An 18022-nucleotide genomic window follows, 5' to 3' on the forward strand; every position below is an offset into this window, starting at 1 on the left:
CAAGATACTGATTGTCATCAAACACACAAAAATCTGGTTCAATAAAAAATCTTTGCAACCCTTAAACATAACTACCTTCAGAGTAGAATTTATACTGAGATCTTTTGGTAGATTGTTAGTGTTGCAGGAGCACCCCTTACGAGCAGGCAGTTAACCTCTCCTTTTGTTTCTGGGAAAGATACTCGTCAGTCTTTTCAGAGAAAAGAGTCTTCCCTTGAAAGGGAGATCTTCAACTCTATTTTTGGTCTTGGTAGGTAGAGCCGTGGCATGTAGCCATGCGTGCCTATGCAAGACAACGGCGGACAGAAGCAACCCTTTGTCCTCAAATAGACAATGACAACAGCAATACATTTGGTAAATACACATGGTGCGGTGGACAACCCAAAGGGTAGCATGCGATACTGGTATATATGCCCATTGTATGTGAACCGTAGGAATTTTCTATGGTACCTAAATATTGAAATATGAAAATAGGCATCCTTGAGGTCCATGACTGTGAACCAGGAATAAGGGGCAATGAGTGACATGACCACTGGAAGGGTGGTCATACGGAATTTGCATGCCACTATACATTTGTTTGACTCACAAAGGTCCAAAATGGGTCCTTTCTCATTTTCGACCATGAAAAGCCTAGAATAAAAACCCCATCGTGCTTCTTGGCCTATTACTTCCTCGTTACGGCTTGCATTGATCTGATGGCGAGAGAGTCAGACTGCTTCCTCCTGGTCACCTTGAGGTAAATTCTCCGAGATTGTTGGTTCTGACAGGCTACGGATCCAAGGAACGTTCAGATCCGATGTAGACTCTGCCAGTGTGCAGGACTCTGTACGTGTGGGGAAGGGTCGGGCCCGAGGAGTTTTCGAACCAGAAGTCAACCTCAGCGTCAAAGGTGGTCTCTGGGCCATAGCTGGCTACAGATCCGAGGAGGCAGAAACACCGGATGAAGCAAGTGTCTTTGCCTTTGCCGGTTGCTTGGTAACTGCCATGGCCTTTTGCCAAAGGGAAGAATTCAGCCTGCCTGATCTCTCAGCCCTAGCCTTAGGGGTAAAATTCTGGCAGTGCTTGCATGCCTGCGTGTTGTGGGCTTCACCCAAACATAAGAGGCAATTAGAATGACCATCTGTGTGGGTCATCTTTGCACTGCAGGTGAAACAATGCTTGAACAACGCCTTGTCTGACATTATGAAGAAAAGCGAAACTACTTATTGAGTGAACAAGCAAAGAGCTAGAACCTCCTATCACGGCGGCGAAAGAGGACTGAGGGTAGCTGGGGGTGCCCTGCCTCTATAGTGGCTGTTTCGGCAGGAAAAGGGCCGTGCATGTGCAGTAGAGGCGAAGGTGCCCCCTAGTGGTTTTTAGCTAGAAGATTCTCCAAAATCGGCAGGCCTGCACGTGCCCAGTCCCATGTGGGACTGCACAGGAAAACCGACAATGAACTTTTAGATTTGATACCTGAGTCTCAGGAAACCAGAAAGCAAGTTGGTGCCAAGAAACACACCGGTTGATGCCATGGCACCCAGAGGCACTTGGGGTCACTGGCACACAGCAAGAGATTCTGATTCATGGAGACAATATCACTGTTAGTCCTACTGGCATAAAAACTAGTCACTTAGCTAACTGAGATTCACATCACAAAAAGCTTTGCACTGAAGTAAAACTCTTGAAATACGATGAGGAATGGCACTTGACTTCTCCATTTCCCAACAGTCTAAAACAAACAACTTGAAGGGTAGTGAGGGAGAAGAGGGTGTTCCTTCAGCGTCATCCTGCCCTCTGTCTGGAAGCTACGAGCTGGCCCAGCACAAAATAAGACCTGCTCTTTCTCATAACTCAGGCGGCTGAAACAACTAGTGACCCTTGGCTGTTCCAGCTATTCCCCGGCGTGGGTTTTCAAGGCACCCCCAAGAAAGAGTGCATTGCTGTTATCTCATCACTAGGACACAAGGAGATGGGGGAACAGAACGCAATTCATCATACGAGAGGCAGAGAGAGAAAGAACCACTGGCCATCAATTCAGCACGAAACATAAAATTCATTTCAAACAAATCCAAGCCATAAATGCAAACTGCATTGAGATGCAGATATCTAATTTGTCTTACTCAGCTTTCTCCTCAACCATTAAGTAACAAACATACTCTTAAAGATGGCATAAGTATGACAGATACACACAAATGACTGTGATATGGCTTCTGTATGCAATCCTATGGTATAAAAATAACTTGCACTTAGACATAATAGAGAAAAAAATGAAAAAGTCCTAAAAAATAACTGACTTTTTTTCAGATTTCATGTTTTAACCCAACTGATGCATTATAAGCCATTCATTATACATCAGAATCACAGAGTTGGAAGGGGCCATACAGACCTTCTAGTCCAACCCCTGCCCAATGCAGGATGAGCCTAAAGTATCCCTGACAAATATTCATCCAGCCTCTTCTTGAAAACTGCCAGGGAAGGGGAGCTCACCGCCTCCCTAGGCAGCTGATTCCACCTTTGAACTACTCTGACCGTGGAAAAGTTTTTCCTAATACCCACCTTTGTGCATGTAATTTAAGCCCATTGCTTCGCGTTCCACCCTCTGCTGCCAACTGGAACAGCTCCTTGCCCTCCTCCAAATGACAGCCTTTCTAATATTTAAAGCAAGCCATCATGTCCCCCCTCAATCTCCTTTTCTCCAAACGAAACATTCCCAAGGTCCTCAGCCTTTCCTCAGAGGGCTCAGTCTCCAGACCCCTGATCATTCTCGTCGCTCTCTTCTGCACCCTCTCAAATCATAGAGTTGGAAGGGACCCTACAGACCATCTACTCCAGCCCCTTGCTCAATGCAGGAACAGCCTGAAGCATCCCTGACAAGGATTCGTCCAGCTGCTTCTTGAGGACTGCCAATGAGGGGGAACCCACCACATCCCTAGGCAGCCGATTCCTCGGCTGGATTACTCTCAACATGAAGAAGTTTGTTCCTAATGTCCAGCTGGTACCTTCCTTCCTTTAGTTTAAACCCTGTATTGTGAGTCCTAACAGAACTGGGTATATCCTGCAGCATCAGCTGACTCCAGTGGCTTGACATTACTTCTGGCTTTCACTGGAAGCAACATCCCAGTAGCTGAACAGGGGATGCCTCTCTATAATGAGAACTGAACAGCTGAGCAACATGGACTCAGATTAAAGCAACCAGGTTGTCTTTTTTTTTTTTTTTGCAGAATGAAACAAAAATGGAGGTAAGTAATGAAACGTTCAGGATTCTTGAAATCAAGTCAAGCTTTGCTCTCCTGCAGTCTGCTCTCTGTCAGAGATAGACGGAAATGTGTGTTACGCTACGATTCTATTTCTGCACAATGAACATGTCAGGAAGGAAGTCTGCAGGCGAACTGCGTGAGCCCAAAGCATCTTTATGAGGACAACTCTTGCGTGCAGGGCAAGGGAGGAGGCCAACTCTCCCCTGCCCATGATCTTCCCATAGGTCTGACTGAAATTTCGTAAACATCTCCAGTCCTGTTCCATACAATGTGACGAAAGAGTATGGATTAAGCATGAAAATGTGATGTCTAAATCTGACAAAAACCTCATCCTGTGAGAAACTGTGGGCACAGCCTGCTGTTAATATAGCATGAAATATGCACAGGGGTGAAAGGGTACAACCTTAGGGTCACTTATATTCATTATGCTTTGTTTTCTGGTACTGGATAGCTAAACGGAAAATGCACTTGCTGTGTATGAATCCAGACTTTCTCCCCAAAGACAGAATACCTGAAGGACCAGCTACTCCCATATGAACCCACCCAAATACTGCCAGTCATCTTCTGAGGACCTGCTTTGGGTGTTCCTGCCATCTGAGGCTACACGGGTAGCAATACAAGAAAGGGCCGTCTGCATCGTGGGACTGGAATTTTTCAATTCCCTCACCGGGGAGATTTGTTTGTCTCCCTCTATCGTTGTCTTCCACCACAGCAGGTGAAGACTTTTTGTTTGTTTGTTTGTTGTTCCAGACACCCTATGAACAAGAAACACATTTTTTAGTTACTGCACAAATTCTCTCCTCTTTCAGCCCACAGAGATAGTTAACTTCACATCGACACACAAAGCTGCCCCATAATGAATCAGACCATCGGTCTATCCAGGTCAGTATTGTCTGTTCAGGCGGGAAACGGGTCAGCAGGGTTTCTGGCAGAGATCTTCCATTCCACCTACTACTTGATGGCTATAACTGGAGATGCTGCGGACTGAGGCTAGGACGTTCTGCATGCCAAGCAAATGGCCCCGCCGCTGTCCCACAGCCCTGATTTGTGTGGATTCTTTATCTGCAGATTTAGATTCTATCCAATGATGAGTGAAGTTCTATCAAAAGGATGCCAAAAGTCACATCAGCGTTTGGAAATTTTCTCTCTGGGGAGATCCACCAAGTAAATTCCCTCATTAGATTTTGTAGGTTATAGTGCTTGGAAAAGAAAAGAAAAATGAAGGAGATATTAGCCCTGAGATCTTACAAAATGCTGGAGGAGGAGATGTTGCAGGATGGGGGTGAAATTCCCAAATTGTCTCCCATTATTTCCTTCTGATCCCCCAGCTTGTGTCTTTAGTAGTTCTAACAGTCCAATCCTTAGAACACTTTCGGGATTAAGTTCCATTCAATAGACCTCAACTGGATTTCTGAGTAGACTTGCTTCGGATGGCCACTGTGAGTCGCTGTGAATACATTTCTTTTAACCCAGAAAACAGATAATACATTTACATAAGACAAAACAAATAAAAAGCTGTGGGATATACATGATCATTTTATAGCTTTGGCACCCAATTATTAAATAAGGGGAAAAGCCCACAGCCCTATTCTTAATAGTATACAGTTGCCAAGGGATACGGCATATATTAGATATGTGAGGTCATATCACTGAATCAGAAAGACTTTGAAGAGGCAGGAACATTGAGACTGCTGGGGGAAAATGTCATTAAAATGTTCTTCCCCATTTGACTTCTCTAGCCTAAAACATGTTAGTCATCTTGTTCATGGTGCAGAACTAGAAATCCACTCATATTTCCCCCCTTATGTTGCATTACTTTATGTCCACCCTTACACATATGTAATTGATGTATTTAAATTTTTCAACTATTACAAAAAAGCTGAAAGGGGGGAAAAGGAGCACTCCTTCATTTCATTAGGTGTGGGGAATCAGGGATAAAGAGACACAAAAGGATTAGGGATTGAGCATAGTTTAGTGCTGGTTCTTGTGTTAGCAGTGGATTTGTGAGGAAAAACAAACGGGATTTTTTCTCCTGTACTTGAAACACATTATTCTTCTAGTGTACATTTTTGCAGACTATGCTAAGAGGAAAAGTGTCAGTTTTCAAGGTTACACAAGAATCTTGTTCGTTCCTGCGGGAAACATCACAGAGAAGAACTGCCGTGGTTCATCCCACACAGCCCCTTTCTCCCCATGCAATTCTTCCTTCCTGTATCACTGGAGTGGCAGGAAGCAGCCCTGGGAGAGAAGCAAGCAAGAAGCTCCTTGGCTATCACTACCAGCCCTTTAAAACCTTTAAAATGTGGAATCTTCCCTCCCTCAATGTTACAGACCCTGTCCAAACTATGCTACCCTGCCCCACAATTGCAAGATTTTTAAATCTTTAAATAAAATATCATTAGATCTGATCATGGGAGATTCCATGTTTTAGCCCTTAGTCCAGTGGTTCCCAAACCTTTTTTGGCCCACTGCCCCCTTGGCTCCATAAACTCATCCTCAGTGCCCCCTACCCTACCCTACCAAAAGCATTATTCGGAATAGCAGTTTGCATGACCTACTAAGGAAGATTGTGGTGAAGACTGCTTTAACTTATAACTGACTTATGGCAACCCCTGGCGGGGTTTTCATGGCAAGAGACTAACAGAGATGGTTTGCTATTTCCTGCCTCTACACAGTGACCCTCGCCTTCCTTGGAGGTCTCCCATCCAATTACTAACCTAGGCTGACCCTGCTTAGCTTCTGAGATCTGATGAGATCAGGCTCGCCTGGGCTATCCAGGTCAGGGCACTATGGAAGATAACAATTTTAAAAATTTAAAAATTCAAAACAGTAACAATTAATTGCACATTTATTCAAAATCTAATTAAAGCATTTTAGTTTAATTAATTCCAAACTATATTGTTTACATTTCTTCTTCGATATTTCTGCTTCTGTCGTTTCTATTCTGAAACAAAGAACTTAATGATCAACAAACACTCGAAAAATGACAAAGAAACAAAAGCACACACAGTGACAACTGTTTCTCAAAATGTGGTATACTGGTCTTACTAGAACTCTGGTGGTTTGTTTACTAAAAATTCCATCAAATTTCAGCACCGTGCAGAGGCAGAAACACGAAGAGAGGAAGGTGTTTTGTTCTAGGTTCTAGCCTGGTCAATCATGCATAAGTGAACAACATGCTTGAACAACCCCCAGTCCCCCCCTGCCATCTCCTTGCCTCTCAGCACCCCTAGGTAATCCCACTGCCCCCAAGGGAGCAGTACCACCCACTTTAAAGCCACTGCCATAGACACCCAATAAAATTCCAAGTGGATTATTAGTCTCTCAGTCTCAAACAAAATCTATGGTTTGAGAATCTAACCCTCAAATTGAAATCTGCCTATCCAGTTAATTGAGGGAGCTGAGATGTTTTTCAAGGCTGCTTATTTAATTTTCTTTTAATGGAAATGGAACTGTCATGGGTCAGCCTGGCCCAGCCAGCCCCAACGAGGCAGACAGATCGGGGGACAAGGAAGAGGCCACAGCTGGGCCTCACCTGCTTCCATCTGCAGACAGCCCACTGCCACAGGCCACAGCTACCCGGCCCACTGGGAGACTACGGCCCAACGACAACCCCCTGTTGATCCCAGCCCAGGACCTGCCCACCAGTCCCCAATTACCTACCTTACCTCCCCCATCTCCGGCCAACACTCCACTACCCACCTCACTGCCCCCATCTCCAACCAGCGCTCCGCTGCCCACCTCACCTCCTCTGTCACCAGAGCTCTGAGAGCAGAGGAACAGCAGGGCCTGGCCTGAACTACAGGAGAGGAGGCAAAGAGCTTGAGTAGCGGCTGACACTTGGAGCCAATTGAGGATGGGGAGAGCACACACTGGGGGGCAGGTGCATCTTGGCAAGGAGATAAGCACCTTGCCATAAAAAGCAGAGAGGGGGGAAAGGCCAGTTGTGTAAGCAATGAGTCGATTTACCTTCGATTCTGCTGCCACTGATCCTGACTCTATCCAGTTTCTGTGACCTCAGACTACCTTGCACTATGATCTGGACTGGCTCCAGTGATGACCACCCAGCCATCACTGGTCCTGACTTTGCATAGCTCTTGTGACTTTGGACTACCTTAGACTTTGACTCGAATTCTTGTGCATGACCTATGGACTGGACCCTGACTACACTCTTGCCTGCCCCAGGATCCAATGCTCGACAGGAATGTTGTTTGGAACAGAGAATGAAAAGTGCAGAACACACAAGCAATTCATACTACAAAGTAGAGTTTATAGACACTCTCCTAAAGGCTATGTGTAGATGATCTGTATCATTTACTAGGCTCTGGTTGCTTTTGACCTATACGTCAGGCTAATTGTGTTCTGAGCCCCACCCCCCGTCCCCACCCTGATTTCTCAAACTAGATTTCAGTGATGTCAAAATTCTGCTGGGAGAATTATGTACATTGTATACATATATATAGCTTAATTTCCACAATTCACTGCAGACACAATAAGCTGTGAACAGGATGCAATTCAACAAAGACAAGTGCACAGTATTACATCTGGGCCACAAAAATGGGAAGCACAAAGACTGGATGGGGGATACACTTCTGGGCAGTAGTATATGTGAAAGGGATCTTGGGGTAAGAGTGGACTGTAAACTGAATATGAGCAGTCAGTGTGATGCGGTGGCAAAAAAGGCTAATTCAATCTTGGGTTGTATCAAAGGGGCCATAGCGTCAAAATCGCAGGAGGTCATAGCCCCTCTCTATACTGCCTTGGTCAGGCCACACCTGGAGTATTGTGTGCAGTTCTGGAGGCCTCACTTCAAAAAGGATGTGGACAAAATCGAGAGGGTGCAGAGGAGAGCGACGAGGATGATCAGGGGTCTGGAGACTGAGCCCTACGATGAAAGGCTAAGGGCCTTGGGAATGTTTAGTTTGGAGAAGAGGAGGTTGAGGGGGGACATGATTGCCCTCTTTAAATATCTGAAAGGCTGTCATTTGGAGGAGGGCAGGGAGCTGTTCCAGTTGGCAGCAGAGGGTAGGACGCGAAGCAACAGGCTTAAATTACATGCAAAAAGGTACCGGCTGGAGATTAGGAAAAACTTTTTCACGGTCAGAGTAGTTCAAAAGTGGAATCAGCTGCCTAGGGAGGTGGTGAGCTCCCCCTCACTGGCAGTTTTCAAGAAGAGGCTGGATGAATACTTGTCAGAGATGCTTTAGGCTGATCCTGCACTGGGCAGGGGGTTGGACTAGATGGTCTATATGGCCCCTTCCAACTCTATGATTCTGTGATTTGGGGTTTTGCTTATTTACTTTATTTTGGCAGTAAGTGCACTGTTTAATCTGCCTTGAGTCTCAGTGGGATACATAACATAAAATATACAAGCTGTAAAATGTGGGCCAGTATAGGGAGAAGGTGGAGAATGGCAAGAGGGAACAAGAATCTCCATGTCCGAAGGACAGTGAATTTCAGAATCTCAGGACCAGGCGGCCACCTCAGGGGAAGGCCTGGACCTCTATGCCCTGCGTTGTAAGTCAGCTTCAGTCTGTGCTCAGTGATGATTCATCAGACAAAAGACAGCCTGCCGTCTGCCCTCAGCCTATAATGGACACAGCTGCAGCTGACCTGGGTCAGAAGGAGAGCAACAAGAGATGAGGTTTTGGGCTGATAGGAAATCACAGCCTACAGCTGAGGCTGAGCCAGTGTCAGAGAACTCTGAAGCGGGCAACAAGGCTTCAGACACCACCTCCAGCCTACCTGGTTTACCTACACCCTTGCAATGCCGATGCTGTCAGAGACATGTAGAACTGCAGAAATGGAGAAAGAGTGCAAGACTCGTGAGTTGGCATCAGCTATCACCTGCCGAGATTGATGAGTAGTTTGGGGATGGATGCCAAGTAACTGCCTGGGAGTCTAGCTCATTAGGACATGGCATTAAAGCAGCTGGGAGAAACAGCAGTTTGTGGAGGCAACGAATACACTTTGCGGCTGCTCCACTGTCCTTGCTGTTACACAAACTCTGGAACTCTGACCCTTGGACTGGACCTGAATTTGGCTTTTCTGGAACCCCTGCCATTTGGACTGGACTCTGTTTATTCTTTGCTGCCTGTTCGTGACAGGCCTCTGAACTCTGGCCCCTGGGGGACTACGCGAGTACATCCTGTTTCATGGCCCTCCAAGGCAACTGGTTGTTCATTGGGTAGGGCACCTCAGGAGAAAGGTGGCCATATCAATACTTTAATTATTTAATTATATTATTAGATGAACTCCTGCAAAAAGGGGGGGGGGGAATAAACCGTATCAGAAGGGCATACCCCTGCAACTTAACCCCTAGACATCCAACTCTTCCTTTAATCAATGAACCTTCAAGCAAAATTCAACTTCTTTTCTTTGCAAGAACTAGAAATTGGAATGCAATTTGATCATTTCAGAAGCTAAATACTAAAACATTGTACAGCACATTCAATGAGCAGATAACCACAGTGAGACACAAGGTAAAATTCTCCTAAAAAGAATATATCAAGCATCATCCTAACTGAGAATACATTAAATGAATGGAGTCTATCAGTGGTTTAAAACATTAAAATATACACCCTCTTAAATTAATTACTATGGTACAGTAATGAGATGCTCTAAGGAGCAGAGAAGAGGCATACCGAAAAGAAAACAAAGCCCTCTGTATCAATCAGTCTGAATTCCAGTGGCGCAGCCATAATCTTAAGAGGTACATTCACCAGAGATAAACATTCCCAGTGCAATAGTCAAGCTTCTTAATTTAAGTCAACAAAATTATACATCTAGTAGTGGATCTCTAAGGCTAAAGAGGAGAGCCCTCTTTGCCATCCTAATTTCCAGCTCTTATTACAAAAGAAAGAAAGAAAGAAAGAAAGAAAGAAAGAAAGAAAGAAAGAAAGAAAGAAAGAAAGAAAGAAAGAAAGAAAGAAAGAAAGAAAGAAAGAAAAGTGGCAGTTTTAATACAGGAACCTAAAAACACTGATCTCCAAAAACCTTCTATTTGACAAAAGAAGCAAGCTCAGAATAAACAAATATAAACGGATAAGAAGACAAAGAAACAAAGATACAGAGAAACAAGGTGGCACAGCTGTGGACCTTGCACAGGCAAGAGGGTGCTGAAGTACCTGTAGGTTGTACCAGCACACATTATATACTTTTTACAGGTAAACAACTGATGTAAGAGAAGTAATAAATCACATGCTGGAACTCTCTGTTTGCAGAAACCTGGGCCCAATAAGATATACTATGTTTTCATTGGGCCTGTAAGACAGAAATGTTCCACCAGGCACATGGTTGAGGCTGGGTGAGGGGTGAGCCTTCCAGCCAGTCTCCTGTTGTAGGGGGGAGTAATGTAACCTCCTCCCCAGTTTCCATCGGTGAGACTGCTGCTGCTCTCTCCACCTCCCACCCATAGAACTGTTTATTGGGGACCGTCATCTGAATTTTTATGATTGATCTGTATGTTATTTATGATTTTAATGTAAATTTTAATGTACTTATTAAAATATTGTTATCCGCTCTGACCTCATTCATGGGAAGAGTGGATTAAAAGCCCAATCAATCAATTAATCAATCAATCCATCCATCCATCAATGGTTAGTTGGTTGTTGGGGGTTTTCCGGGCTGTATAGCCGTGGTCTTGGCATTGTAGTTCCTGACGTTTCGCCAGCAGCTGTGGCTGGCATCTTCAGAGGTGTAGCACCAAAAGACAGAGTCTCTGTCTTTTGGTGCTACACCTCTGAAGATGCCAGCCACAGCTGCTGGCGAAACGTCAGGAACTACAATGCCAAGACCACGGCAATACAGCCCGGAAAACCCCCAACAACCATCGTTCTCCGGCCGTGAAAGCCTTCGACAATACATCAATGGTTACTTTATTTCTTGAGCTCAGATCAGAACTATGAATTGACTGTTCTGGTTTTATCTAACCACACTGTCTTTTAATTAGAAACTCTTCTCTTGTTTAGGATAGAACTTGAAACTTGCAAGCATTTTACAGGAAAAAGTTCGATACAAAGAAAGAGAAATGTGTTATAATAAAAGAAACAAAAAGACCACTAGAGATGTTTTTCTCTTTCTTACATAGTGAGTGGAGTTAATTAAATATGTATCTGAGATTTAATTTCTCTTCCCACATTACTTTTTTGTTGTACTCCTAACTTCATGCTCAGATAAAAAACATTTGTAATTTTTCTTCCATGCCACGAAATCTCCTTCACTGGAAATCAGTGAAGCTCCCCTTCGTTGCCAGTTTTCAAGAAGAGGCTGGATGAATACTTGTCAGGGATGCTTCAGGCTCATCCTGCACTGGGCAGGGGGTTGGACGAGGAGGTCTGCATGGCCCCTTGCAACTCTGTGATTCTGTGAAATCTCCTGATTTTTATCGGAATTGACTAGAAAAAACGAAACTGCGCTGGAAGCAATTTATATTGCCAACTTTGCAATTACCTGGGTAATATCTGGCAAGGCCCGTTGCGCTGCCAAAAACTTGCCACAGCAATGTTTGATCTTCTTCTCTATTCTTTCTGAAAACGTCGTCTAGGGCGCCTGTCCAGTTCAGTTCGTTCAATACTATGGTAGCTGCAGGAAAAAAAAAAAAAGTCGGTGTTAACCAAGCCACATCTTTCCTATTTTGTACCTTGCAAATACCTTGCAGAAGGCATAGAGAGAGAGGTGCTCCCAGGAAAGAGACCAAGGCCATAACGGGCTTTGTATGTGATAGCCCATACCTTGAATTCAGTTCAGTAACCGATGGGTAGGCAATGGAGTGACTGCAGAATGGGAGTAATAGGCATGCTGCACCTGATACGATATTCATCAAGATACTGATCACAGTAGATGAATGCTATTGACAGAAATCCTAACCTTACACTTAAGCCTAACACTTAAAGAGAGACTACAGACACCTGCCCCCCCCCCGAAAACTATCATTAGCTCCTTTCTTTTTTCCCCTCCTTCTGTCTTGTTTTTGCAGGTCCAGCCCCTTTATCCCTTTTTATTACTTTATGTTCTAAACGTATACAGTCATAATAATAAGAAAACATATATTTAGCCTAAAATAGCACTATCTACAAATGCTGTGTTAAGAAAAACTCAGTAAAAGCAATTTCTTTTAAGCAAAAAGCTATGTGAGTCTCCAGAAAACTAGTTGCAAGACAGTAAAGAGTCCAGTACCACCTTTAAGACTAAGCAACTTTATTGTAGCATCTGATGAAGAGAGCTGTGGTTCTCGAAAGCTTAGGCTACAATAAAGTTGGTTAGTCTTAAAGGTGCTCTACTGGACTCTACTATCTCAAAAAACAGTATTTGCTCTATGACTTACAGGATTCTGATCACTATGGAAGTTGTTTGGTATTCCTGACTTACAGCCCTCCCAAGTTCATTCTGTATATATTTGCACAGCCTTACCCATTGTTTGGTTAGCCTGACCAACACATCCAGCTCCGTAGAACTGGACCTGCAACCTGTCCCTCCAAAGCCAAATGTGGCTCAGAATGGAACAAGAACGGGTCTTTCAAAAAGGAAAATGAAATCCTTCAAGTAAGGGCTATTGGATGGGTAGGTGGTTTGCTAGATTAACCAGCTTGTGAACAGACTGCTGTGCAAAGATTTCTAGGGGACTAAAGGGCTTCTTAGAGATGCTTTACAAAAAGTGAAATCATGCACAGAATTCAGCCGGTATACTAAAAGAATTGTGCAGGGTGTTTTTTGTACATTTATTACTCATTGCAAGATCTCATGTGTGTCACTTCCTAATAAAGGACTTGCAGCAACCAGGCTGCAGAAATTTGTCAATTATCATTAATATTCTGTGTGTGTGTGCGCGCGCGTGCATGCATGCTCTGTCAAACATGTTATTATTGTCCCCACAACAATCACCTTGTGAGCTGTGTGGGGCTGAGAGAGCTCTGAGAGAGCTGTGACCAATGGCTGGCTTCAAGTGTAGGAGTGGGGAATCAAACCCGGTTCTCCAGATTAGAGTCCTGCGCTCCTAACCACTACATCACCACATGCTGCAGGAGCTCACAGGCTTGTTCTCCACACCTTTCCCCCCTACAGCCAGGTGAGTGGTGGTGGAAGTTGGGAGTGGGGGATCCCCCACCTCCACGAGGGAAATGGGATCCCTAACAAGATCCCTGGCCTTCCTTGGTTGTCTCCCATCCAAAATACTAATTTGCTGGCTCCTGCTTTAGGATATACAATATTCTATATTTCCAAAAATAATCCTTGACAAAATTTAGTAATAGTACAGCAAGGGCTGGCGCACCCGTTGAGGCCATGTAGGCGGTGGCTTCAGGGCGCAGGGTGCCGGAGAAGGCGCAGGGGGCGGGAGCATGGGCCATGGAGCTGCAGCCTCCTAGCCCTCCCGCCGCCACCAGCACACACCTCTGGCTGGGCTCAGCAGCCGCGGGCAGGCGTCTGTGGCAGCGCAGGGCAACCGAGTGAAAAAAAATTCTCACAAAAAAACGTTGCTACACATAAACATTGCATCAAACCAACACATTAGAAAAAAATTCTCACAAAAAAAACGTTGCTACACATAAACGTTGCATCAAATAAACATATTGGATAGGCCAGAACAATTCCCGCCGATATTGTGGAAGAGTATTGGCTATTGACATTTTGAGGGAAAATTGTTACCAATGACCCCATGTCTATGTTTCCCGCTTTCTTCGTGAGCAGTGTGGTTTAGTGATAGGTGTTGTGTTGAGGACGGTCTCTTTCTCCCTCCATGAAATGCCTAGACCACTAGTTGAATGCTGAAGTCCCTCCATCACACTTTCACGCTACCTCAGAAGCTGTCAGCTGTCAGTGAGCAACAAGTAACAAATTTGGTGTGTTGTAAAATGGACTCATTATTGGTCAGCTGTTGTCATGTGACACAGGATATGTTTCTGCATAGATTTGTAGAAACATTGCAACGTTTTTTTACATTTTTTTTTTTTAAAAAGTGGGGAAGGGAAAGGGTAGTGGGTGTAGCTTAGAAAACATGATTGGCCAATCAAATTAAGTTGATTCGAAGGGTGAGAGAAAAGGGCAAGGGTGGGGAGAACATCGGATAAAGAATTCCGCATGATTAAAATCCCTAATCTGCTGTGCATGGACAAATAAGTTGGGGGAAAGCAGGATGGAAAAAAAAACGGACAAAACGTGCAGTGGCTTCGAATCTGCTGCTAGGATTGCCTTCCCACATGTGGAAACACAAGAAAAAATCGAGGTCATTTAGAAGCTGAAGCAGGGAAAACCACTCGTGCGGAATCAACCAATAGCATAATACTCGAGACTAAATGCACAACATGACTGACTAAATTAGCCAACTCCTGAAGGCTTGTCTAAACAACAAAGAGAATTCAAGGAAGCTTGAGAGATGGGCTGACAGGGAGCCAAGACACTTATGGGTTAGTGAGGCCCTAAATGTAGTGATGGCACAATTACATTTCTCATATCCATTTAAACCAGCCAGCTGTAGGTCTTTAATCTGATTCATCGAAAAACAGAAGCTGTGTCCTGTCTTTTATTAAGACCAACCAAAATAACACAACAAATTATGCAAGCATTCAAGTTCTCCAGAATTTTTCTTGGGTGTTTTCAAATGGGGAGCATCTATTTCTGCATCTTCCCAGGATACCTAAGGTGCAATGTGATACCAGCAAGTCATACCTTGTGCAAATAAAATTAACAAAGCATCTTACACAGGATGCAGACAGAGAGGCCCTGAGACCATGACCTTAGGATTCCCCCCCCACACTTTTGCTTTTAATATCCAGTCTACTGTATTCTACTAACCAAGAATGCAGCTCTAACTCCTAAGATCACAGCATGCTCTTTTATGAAAGCATCAAGCAGTGCCACAGGTGACTACCAAGTCGACTGCACAGGTACTGGTCCCTTTTTCCAAAGGGAATGTTAAGTTGTCAAAACAGGTGCGAAGGGAAGCAAGGGAAATACAGAAGGGGAGAAAACAGCATTAAATTGTAATATTAGAATTGTAAAGTTGAGCTGGGACCAAAATCAAAGGGAGTGCTCATTATCGTAAGTTAACAGTGTTTTCATGTTTATGGATGTGATCATTTGTGGAGAGATCAGCTGTGTGCCCATTAATATTCATGAGTGCAGCCAGCTTCAGAATTAACTAGAAATACAAGGAAATTTATATTCGTGGACATGATCAGATAAACAATAAGTGGCCAACGAGATCGAAATTCAGATTCCTAAAGCTGACTTCAGCCAGTTCTTGGGCCCATTGCGCAAATATTTGTATTAGTGGGCAACACGTGATTTTGGAGCAAAAGTGTAAGATGGCTTTATAGGATTAATCACACTTCCAAACAATGTGGCGTTAATCATCACCAGAACCAACAACGAGGCTTAATTATGAGGCTGATAAACAACTATGCCTTTCATTTGGCTTTTATCAGTCCCAAATAAATCCCTAATATCCAAAAATAACTCACACACGCTAGGCAACAGCTGGCATTCAGTTAATTGGAACAGAACAAGGTTTTATTTTTCAGATGGCGCATTATCGTTTTCCCTTTGTCTTTTTGGATGGTGTCTTGGTTGGACATAAACAGTTTGCCAAGCTGGCAAACTACATGTTCATTAACAAAAGATTAAAAGAGAGGCCGCTTAGCAAAAGTAAATACACAGGCAACAACCCCCCTGTCCTCCCCCCCCCCAAATCCAGTAATAATTTCATGGAATCTTTTGAACACGCCATCGTTCTGGGGTCCCATTTGTGCAGGAACCATAAGAAATGCAAATGGGAACAATCAAGCTCAGCTTAGATCTCTAGGAAGCTGTGGCAGCACAAAGATTTGTAATTCAGCTGCACCGCACAGTCATGCTAATGTGGAAGAGACAAGGAGAAAATTAAAAGTTACTGTCTCACAATTTCAGGTAATTCCAGCCATCTATCTGTTGCTAATGCTGCGAGGGGAAAACAGGCCATTAAGCTGCCCTTTGTAATTTGTAAAGGTAAAAGATACAATGGATGTTTAAGTATATATGTTATGTCCAGTGCATTTGTGAGCGCTACACTGAACAGCCCTAAGCGGGTCCATTCAGAATCTTGCTCAGGTCTATTCAGTTGGGTTTACACCCAGAAAAGTGTTCTTAGGACAGCACAGTCACTGTACTAGAATGTGTTTTTGGAAACTAGTCAAATGAAGTTTACATTTCTCTAGTCTTTAGATTTTAAAAATGCATACATATAACTGTCAAATATAAAATTTGGAGAGTGGCATACAGAAAAAATGTGCTTCATACACTTGTGTGTATGTGTATTAATATTATATAAGGTACTAGAAACAGAGCCCGTTGTGTGGAAAAATACAACAGGCTCTAGAAAACTGATTCAGCGGGGCCCCAAGTGGGGCCTTGGAAGGGCTGCACCAGGACTCCCTGCTGCCTCCGCGGCCCCTCAGAGGTCGGGCACAGGCAGCAGGGAGGCCCAATGCAGTGGTGCAGCCTTCCCAAGGCCCCGCAGCAGCCACGCCGCCACGCAGGGCCTTCCTGCTGCCACGGCGGCAGTAGTGGTGTTAGACCTTATGGACGAAGCCTAATGACTAAAAGCCTATAGATTTTTGTATCTTCAATATGCTTCAATATGCTGCTCTGTAGCCATGTTTTCAGCTGATCTCTGTACAATGCAGCACAAACAACTTTCACTCTGTGCAAATAGTTGCGAATGTTATTGACAAAAGACTCAACAAACAGTTGCTGTGACCTGACAGAGTCACAGCCACAGCTGAAATGTGAAATGATTTCAATTTGCTTTGGCGAACGGCCTGGAAGAACTTTGATCGCTTAACCCTCCCAAATGGCGTTAATGATTTCTGGAAACAGACTTTAATAGTTATAGGGAGACCTCAAATAGTGACTGAGAAAGTGAGGAGAAAATGAGGACAGTATTAATTTTCCTCTATGCAATTTTTAAGATTTATACCTACTAAAGTTGTACATTAATAAAATCTATTTCACTGGAAATCCCCAAGATTTGTTTGCTGACACACCCACCCACAGAAAAGGGGTGGAAAATAGCTAAAAAGGAAAGCCCCAAAATCATAGAGAACATGTCTTTCTGATGGAAACAGTTTAAGATCCTTTCTGATGGAAACAGTTCCCTTTCTTTAAAGCAAAGCAAAGTTGGTTTTAGTCTGAATTCATAATAGGGACAGGTTGCTAAACCTCATTGAGAGTTAGTTAGGTAGGCATGTTCACTGATACAAGTTGTAAGTGCTACCATACACATACACTTACATACCATACCAAACACACACACATATTTATCAATACAGAATCATACAGTAATCATATATCCATATATAGGTATATTCATATTTAGTCATATTTAGTCATATAAGCTGCTAAAATGGTTATATAAGTAAAGGGAGTCATAATTACTCAGTCATATGTTGCAATGGACATTGCAATGGAACACAGTTGACTTAAGGAACAGGTCAAATCAGCCCAGAGAATTTTTGCTGATTTATTTTGAAATGAGTTGGCATAATTTGAGCCAAAACTGCAAATTCTGAAATAGGTTAAATTGACCCAGTTATTTTGCAAAAGTATGGGGCTTTCCTGCCAAAGATGAGATAAGACTCCAAGAGATCTGATTGGCTGAGAGAGGTGGGCAGATGTGCCCCAAAGAGTATCATGATAGACATGAGAAGCATGATGGAGGTAAGAAGGGGGGAAGGAACGAAACTGCACTTTCCTCTCCACTTCACCTCTATTTTGCAGACACGCTGCCCCAAAGGAAGGTCAATACGGACATC

General features: G+C 43.8%; 1 protein-coding gene across 2 annotated transcripts in view; it reads right to left on the reverse strand.

The window, feature by feature from the left end:
- CACNA2D1 (calcium voltage-gated channel auxiliary subunit alpha2delta 1) overlaps positions 1–18022 on the reverse strand; it is a 565021-nt gene that overhangs the window by 149809 nt on the left and 397190 nt on the right. For both annotated transcript variants that reach the window (XM_054989047.1, XM_054989046.1), the window contains exon 7: positions 11688–11819. In XM_054989047.1, coding sequence (XP_054845022.1) covers positions 11688–11819 — 132 coding nt within the window. The remainder of the gene's footprint in view (positions 1–11687; positions 11820–18022) is intronic.

This window comes from Eublepharis macularius, chromosome 9 (genome assembly GCF_028583425.1).
Source record: "Eublepharis macularius isolate TG4126 chromosome 9, MPM_Emac_v1.0, whole genome shotgun sequence".
Classification (NCBI taxonomy): Eukaryota; Metazoa; Chordata; class Lepidosauria; order Squamata; family Eublepharidae; genus Eublepharis; species Eublepharis macularius.